Source organism: Drosophila novamexicana, unplaced genomic scaffold (genome assembly GCF_003285875.2).
Source record: "Drosophila novamexicana strain 15010-1031.04,08,12 unplaced genomic scaffold, DnovRS2.1 tig00000986-arrow-arrow-pilon, whole genome shotgun sequence".
Lineage (NCBI taxonomy): Eukaryota > Metazoa > Arthropoda > Insecta > Diptera > Drosophilidae > Drosophila > Drosophila novamexicana.
Window position 1 is genome coordinate 785,844 of NW_020824835.1, and position 24,738 is coordinate 810,581.

The 24,738-nt window shown below is 41.1% G+C and overlaps 1 protein-coding gene across 3 annotated transcripts in view; it reads left to right on the forward strand.

Moving 5' to 3' along the window:
- LOC115765631 (homeotic protein ultrabithorax) overlaps positions 1–24,738 on the forward strand; it is a 94,280-nt gene extending 69,542 nt beyond the window's left edge. For all 3 annotated transcript variants that reach the window (XM_030709282.1, XM_030709283.1, XM_030709284.1), the window contains one exon: positions 23,759–24,738. In XM_030709282.1, the coding sequence (XP_030565142.1) occupies positions 23,759–24,063 (305 nt within the window). In that variant the 3' untranslated portion in view covers positions 24,064–24,738. The remainder of the gene's footprint in view (positions 1–23,758) is intronic.

Below are 24,738 nucleotides of genomic sequence, written 5' to 3' on the forward strand. Positions count from 1 at the left end.
ATTCGAGAGCTGAGAGCTTCTTTACACTAATTATGGGGCTCATGGTTTCCTGCAAATATTTGTTATCTACTTTGTGGCGCTGCCAGCAGCCATTGGCAACCAGTGGACCAAAATCCAATAGTAAACAAGCAACAACAACAAAAACAATGTGAGGAGAAGCAGAAGCACCAACAACAACAGTAACAAGGCAGCCATGTGGCGCCACAGTACGATGTTTGCCTCATTGGGCAAGTTCGTTATAAAGCACAAATTGTTGAAATAGTTTTCATTTGTCGGCCTCAGCTCATCGAAAGGCTAAAGCAATTTGGGAATATATAATGAGGCAACGTTTTTTAAATAATTAAAAATATTTGAAATTTTTTATTGTTTCCTTTTAGTATAATCCAAAACCTTAAAGATAGATTTAAAAAAAATATTTATTTTGGGAATTTTTTAGGTGCCTTATTTTCTTTTAATATTTGGAACTAATAAGAAACTAACAATTTAATTCAAACCTTTCCATTTTCTAATATTTTCTATTGGCCTGTTCCTTTAAGAAACAATAACAAACCAGTCCGTTGTTTAATTTTCCAGGTTGCCCTTCACTCTTCCCAAAAAAAAAATGTTTCAAAGCAATCCATCACTAATAATAAATAGTTGGCGGAGTTCGGGATATTGTCTATATTGATTAAATGCACTTCATGGAAAATAAATTGTTGGTTTGGAAAAGTGGAAGTGGGTGGGTGGGGGGTGGGTGGGTAGGAGAGGCCATTGTTATGGTTATGGATAAAACGCAATCTTCAGCAAATTATAGCAATTTTTATGCTTATAGAAAAGCGCATTGCATTCAAGTCGCAATTTGCTCCACTCGCTAACCCTAAAGGGTAAAGACGCAATTACTTTTATTATTCAGCCGGACCTCAGCGGACCGCAGCGGACAGCGTCTTGACCAAAGCTTAGCCTTCACATTCACCCCAAAGGCAGCAGCGGCGTTGGCAGCAGCAGTGGCAGCGGCAGCTGTGGCGAGTGCAGGCACAGGTCAATTCCTTTGAGCCCCGACTGATTGATGACTGTCTAGGCAATTTTATATACGAGTATATATTCTGGCGTTTTTCGTAAAGTATAGCCTGATATTATTATAATGCAAAATGTATTATTACAAGTAAATGGCAGCCAGGAATTTTTCAGCAACTTTTTCCGTGGGCGTTGCGGCCGACTATGGAGAATGCTACGCCCTTTCCCTGCCTTTGGTGATACTGCTGCCTCTTATACTCGATCTTATACTCGGCCATAAATCGCAATGAGTCAGCGACTGCAGAAAACTGTCCACAGTTCTTAACTCATTTTGGCTGAACGAGCGATGAACGCACAACGCGCGACGTTTATTGGTTCCGTCTGGCCATTTATTTCACTCCTATGATCCGCTGGCGGAAGCCATTAAAGCCACCACCAACATACGACGACGACGACGACGCGGCTGTAGCACAGTAGGCTACCACTCGGAACCGGCTGCTGCTGCTGTTGCTGCCGTTGCTCTACCTGACTTCAGTCGGGTTTTTAAGATAACCAGAAACCGGTTCGCTTGTGACTCGCTGCTGCTATGGCAACCATAAACATGGCAAAGAGCAACAGCTAAAGATGCAATGGCACTGGGCAACGGGCAACGGGCAATACATCAGCCCAGCTCATCCAGTTGAAGCGGTTGCAGAAGGAGCCGCTGCCCATTTGGCGACCCATTAGACAATCGCGCACATTTCATCAAGCCAACCACTTTGCAGTGCACGTGGCTGCGTTTGGCTCACGTATTCACCACCTCCGCCAGCCCCGAGCCCCCCTCCAGGTTAATCATATGCGCAAGTGCCAAAAGCCCGCCTGATGAACGAGCCGCAGTAGAACCGAACCGAACCGGTGTCTTCGCCAGTTTCTTCGTGTGTGGCCCGACTTTTCTATGCGAGTGCCGTTGGCTCAGGTTCGGCCTGGTCTGGCCCATTCCGGGGATCGCAGTGCCCAGCACAGTCATTAGTTTAATTGCGCTGTTTATGAAGCGTTTTCATTGACTGCTGGCCAGGCGAGTGGCCAACAAGTGTCTGCAGCTGGTTCTGCTGATTATCATTTAACAATTTTGTTGTTGTTGTTTGTTGTGTGCTGTTTGCATTTTGCATGGGACGCGCTCATTTGGCCATGTTGTGTGTTGTTAGTTTTAAATTAAATTAAATTTAACGTCAGTTAATGGAAAACTTCATTTATGCCGCATGATACGTGTAATCTGTGGCAGCTTGAGCAATATTCTGAGGCGTTGCATGCGGCAAGCCTAAGTCGTGTATTTAATTTAAGACAGAGAGCTGTGTTTATCTGGGTTGAATCAGAACTTTTCCAAATAATACCAAAAAGATAAAATATAAATTTGAAAAGATATCATTAAATGCAACTTTTAAACGCGGACCCAAACTTTCTAAATATTTATCGCCTTTTTATAACAATATAAGTATATGACAATTTGTTTAATACTTTTGAAACTTGAAATTAACAATTTAAATTTATTTAAAATTTGTTTTCCTCTTGCAATTATTTGTAGCTCAAAGCCACTTGCTCGTAATTGTCGTTAAGGCTTGTAACATATTATCCCGCACTTTTAGCTTGGCTTAATCTTAATGGAAATCAGCAGCAAATTGCTGGCGATGTTAACAATCAATTTTTATGCGCGAGTTGGTCCCCAACTTCATATAGTTCCGGTTCTTATCGCGACTAAGCAAAAAAAAAAAAAAGAAGAAACATTTTCGTCTATTACCAGCTGCTGTTAAAACAATACAACAACAAGCTGTGTGAAAATGTTGTTAGATCGGGGAAGGGGGAGGAGGGCAAAATGCAAAAGCAACAAAACATTTAGAAGCAAATAATTTCGAAACGTACTTAAAATCAATTTACTTAATAACTGGGCAATTTGAGTGCGCGCAGAGCCCGCTCATTTATTGCGGCTACTTTTGAATGTGCCGACGCACACACCAGTGTGTGTGCGTGTGTGAAGTGTGTAAGTGTGTAAGTTTATGAATAAACTAAACATGTTGCATGCCAAGAGTCGAGCCTCTTGCCACAACGTCTCGGGCAGCTCAATTCATTTTGGCATGAGAATAATAATTTCCAGCCAAAGCAGAACAATGGCCGCAACAACAACAACAAAAACAACAACAATAACAGAGCTTGTAAAAAAAAGGAAGAACAAAAACAACAACTAAAAGCGCTTAATAATAGTTGTTCCAACACATACGCGATCACTAACCAATGCAGGCCTAGCCGGCGGGTAATCGTTTTACTCACCCGGCGAACGTTCAACGGGCAATTTGAAAAGCGCGCAACAGCAACAACAACAGCAGCAACAGCAGCAGCAACAACAACGGCAACAGCAACTGGCCAAAACAAATCAACGGCAACGGCAACAGCCGCAGTCCCAGCCCCAGCCCCAGCCACAGCAACCTGCTGACCAGTCCGAGTCGGTTTTCAGGTCTTGACTGTGGAACGTGTCCCTGGCCATGGGGCAGACCTCCACTACATCCCAGCTCCACTTTTGCACTTTGCATGCAGTCGCTGATACGACAGTCAGGCGGGGGCGCAGAGGCTGGCTAAATTGTTTGACTGCAATCAAGTTGGGGCTGCCTTTCGTTGCGGCACACAAATCGCAGCTGAAATTCGCAAAAGAATTTCTAATAAATAGAAGTTGTTGCCTGCGTTTAATCAACTGACAAACTTTTGAGTTAAAGTTTATAAATTGAATTAAATATGCGCCTCAATTATCTGCACTTGCATGCTGCAGCTCCTCTTCTTTATGCGCGTAATCTGCAAATTTATTTGCACGCTCGTCTTACGTGCCCATCTTAACACATACTCAGCGGCTATGAGTTATAACTGGTATATTGCAGGGCTCTGCCTTTGGCCCAGTCTCTGCTCCAACTTCCTTCGCCGCAGCTATGTCTGCATCGCATCTTCGCCTGCCCGCTGTGCAGGATGCGAGCGCTCCAAAATCCCTTTTGGCCAAACTGCAGCAATTGAAGCGCAAAACATTTCAGTTAAGGACTAGACTTGTATATACTTAATATATACTCAAGCTTAAGACGTATGGATTATAATTGAGATATTGCACTTGATTTAAAATAAAAAAAGAAAGATCATAATTCAGCAGAGCAATTTTACTATTAAATAAATTAAATGTAGATTAAGCATTTTAAGTATGTTAACTCAAGTAACCATGTTGTTGTATAATAATTCAATTACTGAAAATCTTTTATGGACTCTTTCTGTAAATACACTAGTCGCAAATCCAACTAACTAACTTAACTAATTGTCTAATAACGAAAGGCACTTTACCGGACCCTGCTCAATTCTATTCATTGCCTGCAAATTATATTGCCAGCTTATTTGTCATTTCATTTCGCTAGCAGACAGCATTTGTTGTTGCTGTGTGTGTGTGTCTGTGTGTGTGTGTATGTGTGCGTTGGTAGTTAGTTTTTGCTGCCCAAGCAGAGCAGCTTTTTGGGGGCAGAGTTTGTTTTGTGGCTATTTTATTGCATACACATACATATATATTGTATAATACACAAACACCAGCATAAATATCATATATATACACATACATACATAAACATATTTATATGTACATATATATATATATTTATATGTGTTTGTTTATGTTTTTGTTGGCTGACTGTAAAATTTGTGTGCCGAGAGATAAAAGTGCCAGAGCAACTTGTCATAATAAATTTTGGAGCGAGCGCTGCGTCGCCTTTTTGCCATTTTATTTATGCGCTTTTCATAAAACACAATAGCTTTTGTTTAATAACAGTGAAATTTATTTTAAAACAACAACAACAATTACTTTTTTGCCTTAATGAAGCGCCCGCAGACAAATTTCATGCACTTCGATTTTTTGTTTTGGCTTCTGTTTATTTTTTATATATATTTTTACTTTGTTGGTTTTGTTTTTTTTTTGCAATCACTTTGCAATTATAAATTTGCATAAATTTATTTAAATATTAATAATCTGTTAACGATGCAATTTCGTTTGGTCGCTTGCTTGTGGGGAATGATCGAATCGAATTCGAAAACTATGGAATACCAAGTCCAATAATGTTTATCAGCTCCGGTACACTCACATGCATACACACACACATAGCTGCAAATAAACTGCAACAGTATGAAAACAATGTGCAGCATTCAAATGATTAAAACAGCTCCAAAATGCTGCAGCCACAGACCAAGCACAGCTCAACACACACAAGCACACACGCACACACACATAGAGAGAGAGAAAACAACAACAACTGACCAACAACTGTGTGCGCCACGTTAATCTTTGAAAATCCGAGTGCTGTATGCGGTATTATGCGAAAATTTATCTGATTTAACACCTAATATACAATAACTTAATATGCAGTGTGTTCCAAACGCTTGCACGAGCCTGCAGTCATCCAGCAGCCGCCCAGCATCACCAGCTCCAATACCACAGCCAGGCTCTAGCCCCAGCATTTGGTCAGGGCGCAGCAAGCGGACAACAACTGCGCTAGGCCAGACCAACAGCCAGGCACAGTGCACAGTGGCACACATATAGACAAATATATTTTAAAAAATATGTATATAAAATATATGTATTTTTTTGGGAGCATTTTGCCTTATGATAGAAAGTAGTTCCTTTATGAATCATCATCCAATAATTTTGTTCTTTTAATATGGTTTTTTTATAGTTGTTGGAATCGAAATTATATTTATGTATATATATTTATGTATTATATGTATTATTTTTTTGTTATATTAGTCTATATGTTTTATTAAGTTCTTATAATTGGAAATATTGATTTGATTTAAAACCGACTTATTAATACTCAATCGAATAATGATTTTTAGATTTGTGCCTGCATTAAGAAAGCAGTTACCCCACTGTGAGGTGGCGGTGTTTTTGGGGCTTGCAGCAACAACAACAACCGCATCAACTGCAATGTTCAGCGTTTGCGCCCAAAAAGGTTCAACAACTACGACTGGCCTTCTACTCCCTGCCTCCTTCTCCGCTCTCACTCTCTACGTCTCTCTCTCTCTCTCTCTCTCTTGTTTTCTCTCTTTCTCTCGCACACATATTCACACACATTTAGGCACGTTTACAATGTCCGTGTCCATGTGAGTCGCTCCTCGACTGCGTTCGAATGCTGCGCCTGGTATGCGGCGTTTGGAAAATGTGAATATGAACTGCATAAATCTTTGAGAGGCAACGGCGGCAGTCTTTGCCAGTGAGCCAGCCCCTCGTCCCGCCATTGGCTTTACGGCTTTTCGGCTTCGGCCTCGTAAAAAAAAAAACAGATAGAGCAGGCCGCCTGTTGGCGCTGGTGCGAGCCAGTCCCAGTCCCAGTCTCAGTCCGGCCGGTGCAGATATATGGGCATAGGTACTCGTAGTTGGAGCGCAAATGCGAATAGAATGTGGCGGCATCAAAGTTCAGTTCACTTACTCACCCGGCGTTGATGGCCATGCCCAGGGAGGACTGGATGTGCAGGAGGTGGCAGCGGGCACTGCACTGTGCGCCCGCCGCTTAGTTCACTGCAGTTTTATGCGTCAGTGGGGCGGCAGCCAGTCATGGTTTGGTCTGTGCTGGCCTGCTCTGGACGTGGCGGGGTATTTTTTCTTTTCGGGCCTAACACTCATAACTCTGATATTATTATGCATTCATATCGCCATTTTAATCACACACATGTAACGGACCATGTGTCCAGTGATGTGGGGATTATAGGCATCGCTATCGAATGCCAAAGCAGCGGAGAACAAAGAAAGGGGGCTTAGCTACGAAATATAGGTGCAACAGTTGCTCGTAAAGGATCGTAATGAGCAGCGGATGTCCATTTTGAAGTAGATACAAGGGTATCCTATGGTAGGTTACCTGTATGTCAAGCTAAAGGTGATTACAAATGAGCTGCAGGTGATTCGGTTTCATATTTAATGGGAGCACTTAAGGAATAAGCTATGAGCAAAGGTTGTTGGATCAAACACTGAATTTCCTTACATATTTACAAAAGTCACTAACATTTTCAATTCAGTAGATCAACATTTTATTTTGAATATATTTCATTATGTTTTAAATATTTTGCAATAGATAATTATACGTATAGGAAGAACTAGGTATATCTTGAAATTAGAGGAACCATTTGAAAAGAGTTTACGTTTCTTTGAAGGATATACACATTTGTTAGTTTTTGAATATCAAGAAGTATAAGAAATAATCCTAAAATTTGGTATGCAAGCCATATATATAAGGCTAAACGTGCTCTCTAAACTTATTTAAATTCTTTGTGGAAAAGTAACAAAGATATTTCTCCAAATTAGTGATTACAAAGCACTATAACCTGCAGCTTATTCGATTTTAATTGAATCAGTGGAAATATACCATAAACATGCTGCTCTACAGCTGGGTCTTCCACCTCAAGCCCAGCAGCGAACTCAAGCAAAATGTCGCAAAATCTATATAATTTGTAGCGCAACAAATTCCAACTGTGTGCTGCCGTATGCCACCGCAGTGTGTATATAGAAGGCAACACTTTGAGGCCCCCCAATGATTTATTACCCAATTTTACTGCCATGTTTTCTTAATTTCGCATTCGACATTTTCCCTGCATTGGCGCTGTCGAGGCGCCTTCTTTGCCTTGGCAGCCATGCGTACCAAGATACAGTTAGTACACACACAAACGCACACACACACACACACCCCGACCCACCCCTAGGCAAAGGGAAAGCATGTACCGTTAGCTGGCGGGTAGTAGCTCAAAGAAATAAAATAAAACACGCACCAAAGCACATTCATCCCTCGAGAAATATCGCTTATTTGGTCGGTAATAATTCTTGCGCTGTGCCAAGCCGAAAAAACCCACCCACTTACCACCCGCCCTCTCCCCCCTCTGTCTTTCTTCTGGCACGTCTTGATAAAACAACGAGCGGGCGGGCTCTAAGACAAAAGCAACAACAATGGAAGGCAATGGCAGCAGCATCTTCTGCCGCACTCCACCCCCCTTTTCCAGGGCCGCCGCATCCAGCTGCCACGTGCGTGAGCTGCCGGCGAAGGCGTGGAACCGAAGCCATGGAGCCGGCCATGGAGCTCATGAATGCCGCAAGGAGAAAGTTTTACGCCCGGCGAAACGCAACTCAAGGTCCAAAAAACCAAGAAGTTGGCCAAAGGTGAAGCTGGCTGAGAATAGGAGCGGCCCCGGCTCGCATTTTTCGCTCGTAGACACTTTTTACGAAATATTTCATCGAAATGTGTCCCTGGTGTAACATTTAATATTAAAGGTGGGCGGCCGCCCAGGCGGGTGTTGGCCAGTGGGCGGCGGGGTGCGACTTCTTATAAATTAGCTTTACTTTTAAGACATTTTGTTGCGAATAAAGCAGCGCCCGGAGAAAGTTTACAAAATGAACTAGGAGAGCGCGACAAGTGGAAAGCATGAAAGAAAATAAAAGAAAATAATGAAAGGCAACGGAATGGGATAGGAAAGTGTAAAGAAAAGAAATGCCGCCCAATGAAGCGTCGCCGTAGCGCTAGAAACTTGAACCAATAAATCACAAGTTAATTACAGGCGCGTATTAACTCAGTGCGCTGCATTGAGAGGGCATCCCTCCCCCCTCCGACCCCCTCTCCGTGCATAGGCCAGCCCTTGGCCACATGGCCCGCCCCCCAAGCAAACAAGCTACAAATTTCATAATTATATTTTATGCGATTTATTATTTGTTGCACGCTGTCATGTCTGTTTGCCCAGAGATAATGCCCAGGCTGCGTCTTGTGAGCCACTTCTACTGAGCTCTGCCGCTTTCCTCACTCCGCCCCCTACCCCAACCAGTCGCATCTTGCCCGCTTGCAGTTTACCCCATTGTCGTCATGTGTTGGGCCAATTTAATTGCCGAACTTTCTTTGTAGAGGATGGGGGACTGGCGACAAATGCGGGCATTTTTAATATGGCGCATAGCCAGGGGAACCGCTACGGACGTACTGCCTCGATTTATGTCTGGCAAATTTAATTGCGCGCCTCGATAAGAAGAAATCATATTAATTATGATTATTAATTTTATTGGTTTCATCTGCTGCTTCTGTAATTATTGTTGTTTTTGTTGAGGTTGTTGTTGTAGCTGCTCCCAACAGAAGATGGCACCATTTTACTAATGGCAGCAACATAATTTTTGGATGGTTCGAGCTGCGCCGTTTGAACTTTCGTAATACGAATACGAATCTAAGCTCAAGTTTTGAGTCAAGTTTTCATTCTAAAACATTTACTATTCTGTTGTTATATATATTTTCTATTCACTTAATTTAATATTTATTTCTTATTAAGTAAGATGGGTTATATAGCTTATAGATTAAGAGCTTTTAAATTGTTTCAAGCTAATGTATTTTTAAAATCTTTATCCAAATCTTAATGTGAATATTAACTTTTTCATCTTTATCTCTTACAAACTTAAATAGTAGGAGCTAGATTTTTTTATTATACACACATCACAAGGAACAAATAAAATTGTGAACGGGGTGGGGTAAGAGCAGGCGAAACAAAGAGAATCACAATGTGAAAAAAATGTAAGCGAAAAATAGAGACATGCGAGCAGAGTTGAAAACGCAACTGTTAATATAACACTTTAATCAAATCATTAAAAAGTGTGTGTAATATTTGATTTCAGGAGAATCGCAAAGAAAGGCAATATATAAAAATAAGTTTCTATGAAAAATTGAAATATCTTGGTCTGCGTTTATTATAAGATACACATACATACACGCATACGTACATACATACCTTAGGACTTTCAGAAATGTGCAATTACGAACATATTTCTCCTGAGGCTTTTTCCACTTATTAAAAACTGTCATTATTATGTGTATCCACGTAATCTCTTGATACACTCAACATTTAAGGCGGCTAAAGTTTCCAATTCTTAACGAGTGTTCATATACTTGGAGGCATTCTCAGCTGCTCTGACTCGAACCCTTAGTAATTTGCACTTTATAAATGGTATACGAAGCATAGGAAAGTTTTCATTGCCCTCTGAAGATTGCGTGTGGCATTTCTTGCATGTTTGTGTAAACAATTTGTTGTTGTTGTTGTTGCTTGCTGCTATTTTCCTCAACTTTTTGTTTTGTTTTTTTTTATTTTTTTATTTTTAGCCAAGTAATTTACATATTTCCAAGCATGGCCTGGCCATTCGTCTAAGCGCCCCCGCCATTTATTCATTAATTCCAAGTCGTCCGACATAAATTAGTTAACTTGGACTCGGAATCGGACTCAGAGTTGGCCTCTGTCTCGTTCTTGTTCTCGTACTTGGTTTCGGTTTCGGTCTTGGCTGGGAAGAATTTTAATGTAGCGGCGCATAAGGGACGCCCGTTCAGTATTCCCCCAGAGGGGAAGCGAGAGCATCCAAGCCAAAGTCGTACTGTTTTGGGTGCCCAACGGTACCAACTCGGAAACTCGGGTAGGAGGCAAAAGGCATATACAACTAACATAAGCTGCGGTTTCTTTTTGCCAGCAAGTGAAGTGCATGTTGAAAAAGCAGCAACAACAACAACAACAACAACAACAACAACAATCGAAACCTTGGGCTGGGCAGGCGGTGCTGCCAACTCAAGTAGAAAAATACTCGTACAATGCAATAATACAACAAAAAATAAAATAAAAAAATAAAACCTGGAGAAAAAAAACATTGCAAAATGAAACGACGGGCGTGAGCATGAAAAGCGAGCGAGTGCCGGTCCGTTGGCTGGTTGGTTGGCTGGCTGCTTGGCTGGGCTGTCTGAGGCAGTTGGGTTGGTTGTGCCACCTTTTTTGTTGTTGCAAAGTTTTCCTCGGCTTTTTGTTTTGTTCGCAACAATCTTGAACATTTTTTGGCGCTGTCTTTTTGTGCAGCAAAGAGAGAGAGAGAATGTGGGCCGCAGGCGGAAACACCCAATACAAGTCACATCTGGATTTATGTCATGCCTTTAATTGGCTGCTGTGCCGATGCCGATGCCGCTGCCGCTGTCGACTCCGACTCCAACTCCCACTTGCAAGCCCCACAGCCACAGACCGAGCCCAGGCCAACAGTCATCCATTAGCTGCAAAATCGAGTTTGGGGGCGGCCAAAAGACTAAAAAACACAAGTGCCCAGGGTCTGTGCCGCAGCCGGTCCCAGTCCCAGCCCCCGCCTGGTCCCGGTCCCGGTCCCGATCCCGGTCCGGTGTGCTGGGCATCTGCCCGCCTTTGCCAGCAATTAAAAGCAAATTTTTCTGGCCGCCATCTTCGGGATTTTCAGTCGCAATTAAAAACGAATTTCGCGCGGCTTCATTAGGCGACGCGGCCAAATGCGACTTTAAATATTCATATGCCCCATGCCGGATTATGTATAGAATCAATGGCTGGATCTAATTCTCCACTCGAGAATGATATACTAGTGGGCACATAACTAACCGAGCATCGTAGTGCCAGCTGTCGCCGGCTGTTGTGCGATTTCAAATTAAATTCAATAAATTTTTTGCATATGCAAAAACTCGGCGAAATATCAACACTTGCAAGGGTTGCCACAGGATGGTGTGGGGGCGTGCCCGGGGGCGGAGAAACGGTTCCGAGCTCCACTTGAGAGTTAACACTGAAGCCGTCGCCCAGTCTGTGGCCCCTTGGAATTTATGCGCTCCAACGACAACATATGGTCACGTAAATTCATGCGACAATATACGATATGATGTCACACACACACACACATACCCAAAGAGACACATGTGTGTGTGTAAGCGTACTTTATTTTTTATGCAAAACGTTGTAGGGATTTTTTAATATGTGAAAAGAGTCTTAAAACTGAACTCTGTGCACTGAAAACTGTCGCACCTCTCGAGCCGCCTCAGACTCCGTCTCCGACTTTGATTTATGAATGACAGCCGCCATTCGCCTGACTTAATAAGCGTGGCAGGCATCAAACAATAATTTTAAAAACTTTAAATGTTATTAATATGGAACATAGGGGTTGGGAAGTGGCTCAAAAGCAAGAAGAGTGAAGCTGTGTAGAAAGATAGAAAAGTCTTAAGGAGTATTAAAAAAGACTCAGGGAAAGAAGGAAAGAAAAAGTTTACAGAAAAAGTCGTGTATAATATAAACACCTTTATGTTTGTCAATAAATTTAAATATTTAAAAATTCATATATGTACATTATTTTCTTGTTATATTTACTTATTTCAAGTTTTTCAAAAACTGATTGCAAATAGTTAAGCAGACAGCGACCGTCGCGAGTATTCGTCTAGTATAGAACGAAACCGAGTGCCTCTTTTTTAAATGTCCGGAAAAATTTCCCCCAAAGACGTGTGTCCGCCTAATAGGAGTGTCCTGAAAAATTCGATTGAAAACCTTTCCAACTATAAATAGATTTCATACATTTCAAAAGCTGAAATTGGGATATTAGAAGAATGCATTATGATTTGAATAGTTATTAGCTTGTGGAATATGTTTACTTGCTCACAAATTTGCAAGCCTTAGTAGTTAGTCTCTTGGATCTCACTGATCCATATTTGTTATGCTTTGCCAATAGTGGGCAGAGCGGTTGGCCCGTTGTTTGCCAGCTTTTGTTTTTGCAGTTGCCAGACTCTTGGCTTCCCCTGGCTGACCCCTTTCCGGGACAGCTATTGGCCGTAACTTATGGCTGCCCCAGCAGCGTTTGGCAGAGTGTGAAATTGGCAAGCAGCAAAATAAAGAAACTTTGCCTTGTGGCCAGCTAGCCAGCTAGCCAGCTAGACAAGCAGACTGATAAAGAGAAAGAGAGTGGAAGAGGGAGAGGGGCAGATAGTTCATAATTTCGAGTAAGATTTTATAAAATATTAGTTAAACAAAACATAAACCAAAACGTTGCAGACGTTTCTGCATACGAGCGTGAGCTAAATCACCTAAAAGCATGCAACATAATTCAGCAGGCAACACTGCCAGCTTCTTGCCACACACACACACACATACACACACACACATGTGTACACACTGGAACAGAGACGAAGACGTAAACAGACGACAGAGCCAGCCAGAGAAGCGACGAAGCTTAACGTTTCCGTTTCCTTTATGCTCAAGCAGCATACGAACACCCACACCACGCCCCACCGCCCACTTTTAATGGCACTGTCTTGAGGCGCAAAGGGGCAGAGGCTAGGAGATTGCCTTTTCGGAATACGCTTTGTTTTGCATGTGCATGAGCTAAGTGAATCTCGAGACTGGCACTAGCTCTGGCTCTGGCCTGGCTCTGGGACTGGGACTAGTACAGGGACTGGGGCTAGGCAAGACAACAAGGTTGACATTAGCGTGCTTGGCGCACAACGAAACCCAATTAGAAACGAGAAATACGACACCAAAGTGAGGCGACGAAACAACATGAAAATGGAGCTAGCTCCGCTCCCTCTTAGTTGGCCCAAGGATGCTGCCAGGACGCCGTTTGGACCGTGTGCGCAGAGGCCAACAATGAAGCGTGTAATTACAAGCGTAAACGGTGGCCCAATACGCAACGGTGGGTGATGGGTGGTGGGCGGTAGCCTTGCTTCGTGTCAGGCCAAAAATCTCACATACTCACGCGCGCGAAAAAGACGACAACCATTTTTTGAAAAGGGTTGCGACTGAGTTATGGCGCCGGGTGGGTTGAAGGTGCTGTACACGAGTGAGCGCCTCGCAACGCATAATTACTTTACAAGTTCATTATAAAACATCATAAATCTATAAAAGAACGCTTGGTGGGGGCTGCAGCGCGGCGCTCGAATACAATTTTGAACTTTGGCACTTTCCTTTGGCCCATTGTCGCAGCGGTGAATTGCGAGCATTTCTGAGAGGTGGGCACCAGTGAAAAACAATAGCAAGTAATTCACTTGCGAAAATGTTATTGATTGCGAAACACATGAAACACGATGACAAAAGTGCGCAGACAGCAACAACTGCGGCACTGTAACGAACAGTGGAACAAATGCAAGCACACTATCGAGCACAGTGGGTAAGAAAGCGGTACTTTATTATAATTTAATATATATATATATATATAATTAATTAATTATATATATATATATATATATATATATATATATATTAATAATTAAGTACAGAGTATAGGCGTAAATATGACAGTAAATATGATGAAAATATGTTAGCTGAAACCATTTTTAATTTCGGCTTAAAAAGTAATATATAATTATAATCAGAATAAGAATTTGAATCGAATAAAAATTCGATATTTGTACATATATTTTGCATCAGCTAATTTATTTTATGAGAATATCAAAAGTTACACGACTTTGCTACACGGTGCTTTTTGGCCCTCCAGAGCTGTTTTTTGTTGATTTTGCGCAAAAGCAATTTGAGCATAAATCTTCTAAACGACAAACTCGCCTGCACTCACACACACGCACACACACTCACACAGTAGTCAATGTGGACTGAAACTTGTGAAAATGGACGGGATAAAAATGGGTGGGTATACGGACTAGGAATAGGAACCGGTTCCAGTAGCAAGTGGAATATGAACGCTGCAGCCTTCGAAATTAACTGCTAGTTTCACACGTTCTAGCAGCCAAGAAAGAGAAGGGCAAAGGGCAGCAGGCAGAGCTCGAGTTGAAAAAGTCGCGTAAGCCAGAAAAAAGTAGAGGAAAAGACCTGAAAGAAATGTTGCAGTAAACTTTCACTTTTGCACAGAGCAACAGCAGAAACAATGAAAATAAAAGCTGAAAAACGGAGAAGAAATGTTTGGCTTTTGCCAGGGAGCAGCTGCTCTGAACCCGTAACAAATACCCTCTCAACCTACCCCCCCCCCCTCTCACTCCCCTCTTAATCTTCTCCCTTCCCAGAACTATTTCTCTGTGGCTCTCCCACACAGTTGAGCCATAAGTTTGTCGTTTAGTTTTTGGATGGAAAATAAAAATAAAACTTCAAGTGCCAATTATGTGTGAAATTCCGACACTTTTAGCTTGTTTACTTTTATGCGCTCTTAATGAAGTTGCACTTGCCACACAAACACACACACACACATACTTAGGCACTTACACACATGCCAACTGTGTAATACGAGCAAAGGTGTTGCAACTCTTAGGGAATTTTAAGCTAATTATATGGCTTGTATGAAATTGAACGCCTCAAAAAATCTCTCTGGGCCAAGTGAAGCATCTGAAAAGCTCGAATGTGGCCATATCGAAGGGTGCTGCTGTGCAATTGGCCGCCACAGCTGGCAGCACCATTGAAAAAGCAATTAAAAACGCATTCGATGCGATTCCCTGAAACGATAAACAAGGCAGCAACAAAAAAAAACCGAATAACTGCGACAGCAAAACGGCAGCCAGTTAAGCGAGTGGGCGTGTCAAATCAGTGGGGCGCTCTCAAATGCAATTAAAAGATACAGATACCGAATGTATCTCAAAGATTGCCTGCGTGCAGGCTGAGCGCCTGCCCGCTCGGCGGCCCAGTCCATAAATAATCTACATCTGCCGCTTATCAGCTCTAGCCGCCATTTTGTTGCACAGTATAATTTATGATTTGACACTTGCGTTGATTTTTATTGGGCAACAACATTTGAAGAGCCTGCGGAAATGTTGCACATTTCCGTTTCTAGTTTCGACTCGCAGCTCCATAACTTTCCGCGATAGTCATCAAAAGTTCTCGATTACGTCAGAGCAGAATTTTTTTTATTGTATTTTTGGGTTTTAGTTTTTGTCTAATGAACTCTGAAATTGAAAATATATCGCTGGCAAAACTCTGGCCACTGGCCACTGGCCACATCACCATCAACATCATCATCATCGTCTTTTCCAGGCAGCTTCCGCTTGCCCCCTTGGCTCATCCTTTGCAGCTGCTGCTGCTGATGCTGATGCTGATGGTGCCCCACGATATGGAACAGCTTGACATCGTGCCACTTATTTATTTATTTATAATGTCGACATCGACTTTGGTCTTGGATTTGGCGCTTGCTGCCTGCTGCTGAATAACTTCATTTGGTAGTCGCGTCTTCTCTCAAAATGCTTTTGGTTGTGCTTCGCATTTTGGAGCTGTTAAGAGTTTCTTGTATCCGTAGATGTATCTCGGCGCATCCCGCCAGCTGTTGTCCGTTCATGGAACCGAGCCAAAATAGAGTCGTTGATTATTTAAATGAAGGCACGACAGAAGAAGGCGTTCCACATAGTCACACATGCCCATCTATCTCTATCTATTTCTATATCTCTTGTATCAGTATCTGTATCTTTGTCTATGGAAATATGGAAATGGCGTGTTGCGTGTTCAAATTGTGTTTCAATTTTTTTTCTTGTTTTCTATTTCTTGTATTTTGTTAGGGCGTTCACGGCTCCCATTAATTGAGCTATTAAGATAAGCCCGCAGCGCTTTTTGTTCAGCTTCAACGCTTCGAAGCGACTGGGTCAGTCGTCATCTGGAGCGTCAGTCAGCCAATGATGGAATTATTATACAATCCAACACAATATAAAGCTACATATTCAAGCAGGGACAATAAATTTGTGATGTATTCATTGTCTTTTCAAATGTTGTTTTAATTGCCGTGACATGGCGGCCAATTCATTTCGGGTCTGGTTTCGGTTCCGCATATAACATGAAAGTGAAACCAACAACTTGATGGAAAAATTTATAACATCCGACCTCCAGCACTCAGTCATGCGTGAATTTGATTAAAACCATTTTCAAGATGAACTCAAGACATTGAATTGAAGCTAAGCTTTTGATTCAAGTTTTGCACTGTGTTTGTTTCACGAGTATCTAAATTATAAATCGTAGCTTAGTAGCTGGTTTTATTTCGTTAGCTTAAAATTAAAATTGTTTATTTTGATTGTTTTTATTTGTAATATTTATATTAATATTTTTATTATTATTATTATAATTAGTATCATTATTATAATTGTTATTATTATTATTATTATTATTATTATTATTATTACTATTATTATTATTATTCTTATTATTATTATTATTATTATTACTATTTTTGTTATTATTATTATTCTTATTATTATTATTATTATTATTATTATTATTATTATTATTATTATTATTATTATTATTATTATTATTATTATTATTATTATTATTGAGGCTTACAATGTCAAATATGTTGACCGCATGTCAACACTTGTGAACAGGCCTCGAAGACTCTGGAAAAGGTTCGCCGTGCTCGGATGTTAATAAAGCGAAATTTGGCCCTCCATTTCCTTAGAGATTATAGGATATAAGTAGTTATAGTTATTGTTATTTTATTTGTTATTTTAAAAAGCTCATAAATCTAAAGTACGTTTTTAGCAGATAAACTAGTCTCATTTATACTATTGACTGCCCTTGCTTACTCCTTATCAATCTCGCTATCTTTTCCCTCTTCCCCTCTCTTTTTCACCTCAATTTTTGTTTGCATCGTTTTCTCATAACGAACTTTATTAAATTGCAGTACCGTAAGAGCTTCGACGCATAACTCAACACTAAATGCAGGGCTGCTCTTCTCTTCCGTGGACCCTGCCCTGTCCCTGCCTCTGCTCCTGCTCCTGTCTGCACCGCTGATCGCTGCTCACTGATCACTCGTTGCCGTGGCTGTGCGCAAAGGAAGCTACCTGTTGCAACGGCAGCTCTGCCAATGAATTATTTTAATGACGAGCAAAATGTCCGTCTGACCAAGTACTTGTCCGTGTCCTGCGCATGCGTGAGCACCAGTTGCCGCCATGCCGTAAAAACCAGTTTCGGCTGCATTTCCCCCACCCTTGCCACAGCTCACCACAAAGCGGCTCATCAGGCGGCCATTAAGCGTTGCGCTTGCACCAAAAAAAAAAAAATATATATATATATAAACAAAAAAATGCGTGAGCTACAGTTGCCCCCAAAAAGAGCTGCAAGCCCGTTCTTTAAGCTGATTTTATCGAGTCAGCAATTTCACCAGCGAATTGAAGCATTGGAGCAGCGGACCTCGTATCACAGCAGGCCCCATCGACAAAGTGAATTTTCGAGCCACAATTATGTTGAGTTTCGGATAATTTTGGAAGGCTGTGCGCACTTTTATGCTCATGTGTGCACGCTTAATCATCCTTGGCACATCATTGTGGGCTCATGAGAATGGGAACAGACAGAGGCGGAATTGGGCATGGGCATGACCATGGATTTGGGGCTTGGCAATCGGTGGCTTTCAAGTGCAGTTTTGCAGCTAAGGCATAAATCGCAAAACTCAAACAAAGTCAATTACCAAAGTGTCACCAGAAGCACTCCGACTCCCCCTAGAAAGGCAGCTATGCGTGTGTGTGTGTGTGCAATTAAAATCTGATTGCCTGCTACTGTTGCAAGGATATGAGTTGGTGAAAAATAGAAACTCCGACTGTTTGTCTGCGCATATCCGCAAGATGCAATTTGAAGGTGCGTGTGTGTGTGTGTGTGAGTGTGTGTGCAGCTGTGCACACCCAAAACGTGTAGCTCAAAATTTGAAAACCACACGCACACACACACTGAGAGAGACTGCAGCGGGCACAGATACAGATGCCGGCATTGTGTATCTCGAAGATTGCGTTCGTGTTCGCAATTGCAACTCAATTGCGCATTTGCCACCACAAACATCAATATTCAGGAGGGAGACATTGGCATAGGCATAGACCATAATCACGTCTGAGGAAACAGTGGCTGTGCCGCGCCCTACCACTCCCCCCAGAAACACACCCGCGTCCACGCGTTGTCTATACGCACTAGAGAATCGCACTCCCTGCGGCCAATTTAATTGACAGATTTAGTGCGCCTCGATTGGCAGTGCGGAAAATTAGTTTTCTGTCTCGCAATCAACCTTCGGTTTGATTTTCTGCGGCTTTTGTGCGTCTCTCTGGCGCATTTAATTGTTTTATCGACACTCTCGAGTAGCCGAAATTCAGCATACATATATAAATACATATATATATACATATATATATGCATGTAAAAGCGTGTAGGTTGCCTTGCCCCCCGGACGTCATAAGGTGGAAACACGCCTACGAGCAACACGCACGAAAATAGATTTAATTAAATTGCGAACAAAATGCGTGCGTCGTAGTAATCGGGGTAAGACAAAGGCGACAAAGGAAGCGGGCGGGAGGGTGGTCTGGTAGGAAAGCCATCATACACTCAATTAATCGATTTTGTATGGATTGTCCATGCATGTGTGTGTGTGCGTATGTGTGCGAGAGAGACCTTGGCAGAAAAGGGTTCCTGTCAAACAATTTCCGGTTGAGCGACTTCCGAAAAGCTTTTGCGACTCAGCATATATCAGCCTGAGCCTGTTGAACTGAAATAAAGAGCTTTGAGATTTATGCGAATTCTATTGAAATTGTTTATTAATTTATATTTGATGTGGATTAAATGATTCGACGAATCAATGCTATCAAAATAATTTTAAAAGTTTGTTGAATTAAGAAATCATATATTGACAAATACACGCTTAAACCATGATACATATAATTTTCCTAAAAAAAATACAATAATATATTATGATGCTTTTCAAATGAACTGCCAACTAACTGCAGATCATATATTTATTTATATTTTCCTAAGAATCAAAAACAAATACCCTTTAAAGTTGCGTCTAGGGTCTGCATAAGATCTAATTATAAAAATCTGAGAGCTAAATATTTTCAACGACTGTTTTCGACAGTTTTTAAAAATATCTCAGATCACAATCGTATATTCCCGAATTACTTTGTCTGCGCCGTCACCCCTTTTCCAGCTAAGCGATTGTAATTCCAGCGAATTACAAACAAAATTGTTGCCTTATTATCAAAGTGCTCTTAGACTTTGGTCATGTGCATTGGGACGTGTTCCGCGATGGATTCTTCTCACTTCTGGCCCAGTGGCGGGCGCGTGCGTGACAATTTTATGTGCCAGCAAAGGCAACAGCGACGACAAAACAAAACATAAATTAGAGCACGCTTGAAGGAGTGTGGGAGCGAGATAGGGAGGTATCTGAGGTAGCGTTTAGGGAAGCCATTGGAACTGGAACTGGCAAGTTGGGCCGAAATCGAATTAAATATAAGTAGTTTCTGTTGCCTGCCAGCCACAAGTATATAACTGTGTATAGCACACACATGCGCACTGCTGGTGCGTGTATCTGTGCCCGTTTCTCCACATGTATTTGTATCTGTATCTGTAGCTGTGTATCTGTGTATATAAATAGTTATAATAGAAGCATAGATCACACGATGCGCCGCATGCAACATGGAGTCACCGTCACCTGGAGATTTATTGGCAACGCCCTGGCCAGGGGTGAGTCAGTATGAGACAGAGACAGAGACAGAGACAGAGACAGAGAGAAAGAGAGAGGCAGAGCGGGAGAGTGAGTGTGATGCAGCCACTGTTTGTGGCAGTTGGCCAAAGACGCGGGTTTGTTTTTGTTTTTCTTTTTTTTTTTTTTTTGAAAAGGGGGGGCTTGGTTCAAAGTTCGCTGTAAAGGCAAACACGTAAGCTGTCAAAACTTTAAATCCCGCAGGAATTTAAGTTAAAAAATACAACACGTACTAGGCACCCGGGCGCAGCTGCTACACAGCAAGTAGGTCCCTTCCCCTTCCGCTCCCGCTCCCGCTTTCTACGCCCAAATAAAAACGAATATCAGCCATCAGCAGCGTAGACAGAACCTTGAAAATGTATCTCAAAGGTTGGGCGGGGGCAAAAAGAGATATACGAGTGTGCTCAAAAGATTCCAGTATACCTCCGCCCTACACCCCTCCTTCCTGCCTTCCAATTTGCCCATCCTATTTAATGCTCGCACTCGTCTAAATAATCTAAAAAAATTTCGCGCCTTGCCATAGCAAGTTTTATTGTCTAGTTAAAGCCCTTCCGCTCCCCTCCCCCTGCTGCTGCAAATACCAGCATTTAAATTATGTACTTAGAAATACACAAAAATGCTCCGAAAGTCTACAAAAGAAAATGGCGCGACGCAGCAGGAGATGTGGCAGCAGCAGCAGCAGAAGAAGAAAAAGAAGAGCATGGCAGCAAAATGAATTTCGCACTTTTTCGCATAATAAATTTAAAACTTGGCCAACACTGGAGAAAAAAAGTGAGCCCCGCAAAAAAATAAGCCAAAGTATAAAAAAAGTGGACGCAAACTTTGGTAAAAAGTTTATTTTTGCATATATATATGTATATATATATATATATATGTATCTGTGTATAGCGGGCAGGGTAAGGGGGACTATGCTGCGGCAGGCGCGTGACAAATTCCATTTAAAATTGTTGAGCTCAACTCACGTACTAGCGGGAACCGAGTCGGGAGACGCCTTCTTGCCAGTTGCCTCCTAAATAAAATGAAACTTTTGCAAACCTCAACGTGATGTATTCCACTGGCACAGGACATGCGCTAGGACTAAGCGCAGCCTCCGTGCGTGCGAGTGAGCCAGCGCGAGTAAGTGTGAAAGAGGCTGTTCACTAGGGAGGGGGCGGAGTGCGGCAATACCCGAGTCAAGCGCTGAGACTTAAGTTAATCAGCAAACAGGTTTAGTGCTAAATAAATTTATTTATGCATTTACGGGTTGCCATTTTATTTGTATTATTTGCATTTTAAGAAAAGGAAGGGTGGAGCTCGGGGGCCGAACGAATAAATTGGAATTGCAAAACTCTGGCATTAAGAAGAAGAAGCCCAATGAAAACTTAAACAAGAAACTGTTTGGACTAGTAATAAATAGCACGATTCCTTTATTGGGCTAATCAATTCAATAAGCTTATCAGAAATATTGGAAAAATACTATTTCTTCAGTTAATAATAAATATCACGTATTTTACGCATGAAACACAAGAATTTGACAAATTATTTGAAAAAAAAAAAAATATTTTGAATAATGTTTACATGCTAAATTTCTTACACAAAAAAAAAAAAAATACAAGTAAAACAAATAAAACAAAAATATTTCGTTTTTTAAATGAAAATAATAAAATAATTTGAATAAATTAGAATCAAATTTAGAATTTCAATTTTGAATTCTTTTTAAGTATATAACATAATTTATATTATAAGCATAAATATAATACAAAATATTTACAACCACAAATCTATTTTAACAAATCTATAAAAATAAATAAATACATTAATAATGCAATCGCTCTGCTCTATACATAGTAGTGCCATATTCTTCGAAAATATGCAGTTTTTTTTTACAAATTAATGAACTTATATTATTACGTCTTTCGATACCAAAACCTCAATCTGAAAGCCTTTCCGATTTTTCGATATATAAAATATATGAAATGCACAAAAGTTGTATATTTTGTAAGAATTTCGCGCTGTTTGTAATTAAATAAATGTTATATGCGAATGTTTTCATAAATAAATAACAAAATTATATTGTATAAATTTACCTATCATGGTATATGCATTCGTCTGAACGTATAAGCAGATAATTTCTTTGTTGCATGGTGGAAATTTATTTTCATATCGTTTTTATTGTCTATAAAATTTTCTCGCCATTTATTTAACGTGTGTCTGGGCGCATGCACACACGCACATGCATACATACATGCACACATACATACAGACTCCAATGCTGGAATACTTGTTCGGGTAAATGTGAAAGATAAATGCGTTTTCACTTTATGACTTTCGTGCCGGCATAAATTTGTTAATACCTTTAGGCCAAATTTATAACATAATAAATGCTCATAATATTTAACTTAACATTTTGCCAGGCCAGGCCAGGCCAGGGCTGACGGCGGCCCAGACTCAAACTGCGAGAGCCGCCCCAATAAAATGCGAAAGTTACTTAACATTGTCCATTGGCAACTGGCCACAGTGCAGTCGGGCAATGGAGGGGCAATGGAGGGGGGCGTGTGTGATAAAATCTCTCCAGCTCTTGTGCTCTTGTGATTGTGCATAATGCAGTCGAGAATGCGTGTGTGTGTGTGTGTGTGCACATAAAATTGAGTTATTGCACTTGAGGCAAATTAAACTTCATAAATATTTAAAATCAGAGATTAACACGGCAGAATAGCACAGCCTACTGAGATAGACAGACAGAGAGCGAGAGAGAGAGAGAGAGAGAGAGAGAGAGAATTGTTAAAGTGCAGTCACATTCCATGCTGCTGTTGTCGACTCTTGTGACTTGGCCAATTAAAGTAGCATTACAATGGCATAACTGCAATTTAAGTGGCACACGGCACAACGTCACTGAAAGGCTGCCAGTCAGCATATGGTACGTGCAACGTGCAACGTGCAGCATGCAACACGACTGACAGCAGCCTGAACCGCGGCGGCACAGCAGCAAACGTTCAATTTAAAGTAACGATCTCTGTGCCAACAGATACAGATACAGCCGCAGCTTCAAGCTACAAGCCAACAGGCAACTGCCAATGGCAATAAAATGAAATGTATTTTTTTTTTTGTAGTATTTGTTTTTTGGTTTCTTGTTGCCTGCCTACGTCAAAATGTTGCTGATCGTTGCTGAAAAATTTATATTTATGTTTTCGCAAAGACAAAAACGCAAAAAAAAAAGAAAACGAACGATTTCTGTAGCAAATTTGGCAAATGATTTTTCAATTTAATATGCTTGTTGAAATGTTTATAAACGATCCAAATGAGGCAATTGAACCCACACTCGCTGTCCTGCTATGTCAATGTATTTGCATACCCAGTCCCTGCTAAAGTCACCAGCTGCAAATAGTATTAAGACATTTGATTAAGACTTCATCTGGGAACAATTGCAGGTGAAAGCTTAAGTCGCCTTGCAGACATACCTATGCAGCATCTTAATCTTGTGTTAAATGCCATTTACGGCTATATTTGCTGTAGCTTAACTAATGTTTAAACTTTCTTCTCGCCAAACAGGCACAAATGGTCTGAGGAGACGCGGCCGACAGACATACACCCGCTACCAGACGCTCGAGCTGGAGAAGGAGTTCCACACGAATCACTATCTGACCCGCAGACGGAGAATCGAGATGGCGCACGCGCTGTGCTTGACGGAGCGACAGATCAAGATCTGGTTCCAGAATCGACGAATGAAGTTGAAAAAGGAGATCCAGGCGATCAAGGAACTCAACGAGCAGGAGAAACAGGCGCAGGCGCAGAAGGCAGCGGCGGCAGCGGCCGCGGCGGCCGCCGTCCAGGGCGGGCATTTAGATCAGAATTAGAATCAATTCAGCAAAAACAAAAAACAAAAAGAAAATTATTGTAACAAATAAACCCTTTACTTAACTTAAATTAATAATTGCATATATAAATTAATAATATTGATATTGTATGGTACCATAAAAGAACTATTTCAAATTGTTTGAAAAGCAACCGAAAATACGTAAAGCGAACAGCAACAAAAATTACAAATAAATTTCGTAGACACTAAGAAAATGAAGAACTCTAAAAGTAGTTGACAGAACACAGATCTACTTACCTAGATACATACATACATACGTATATTTATGCATACGAATACAAAATACAAATTTTCATATAAAGTTCCACAAGAAATGATCTTCGTAAACTATTTGAAAATTGTTTGCCCGCGTAAGATTTTTGTTTTAAAACGAGCAAAATTTATTTTTCAAATATTCTGTTCAAATGTTGTTTTCCACCAGTGTCGCCCCGCAACCCGCACCCTGCCCTGCCCTGATCCACACAAAAAAACCCCTTTGTTGCTTACTGCTATGTTTAAATTATTTTGTTCGAATAAAGTTACAAATAAAAAATATAAAAAAAAATACTCATATAAAATGTTAAAAGGTAAAATTTAAATTCTGTTGATATGAATTTTTGTAAGGCGCGTTTTTAAACCAATTAAAAACAAAACAAAAAAAAAAGGAAAACACAAA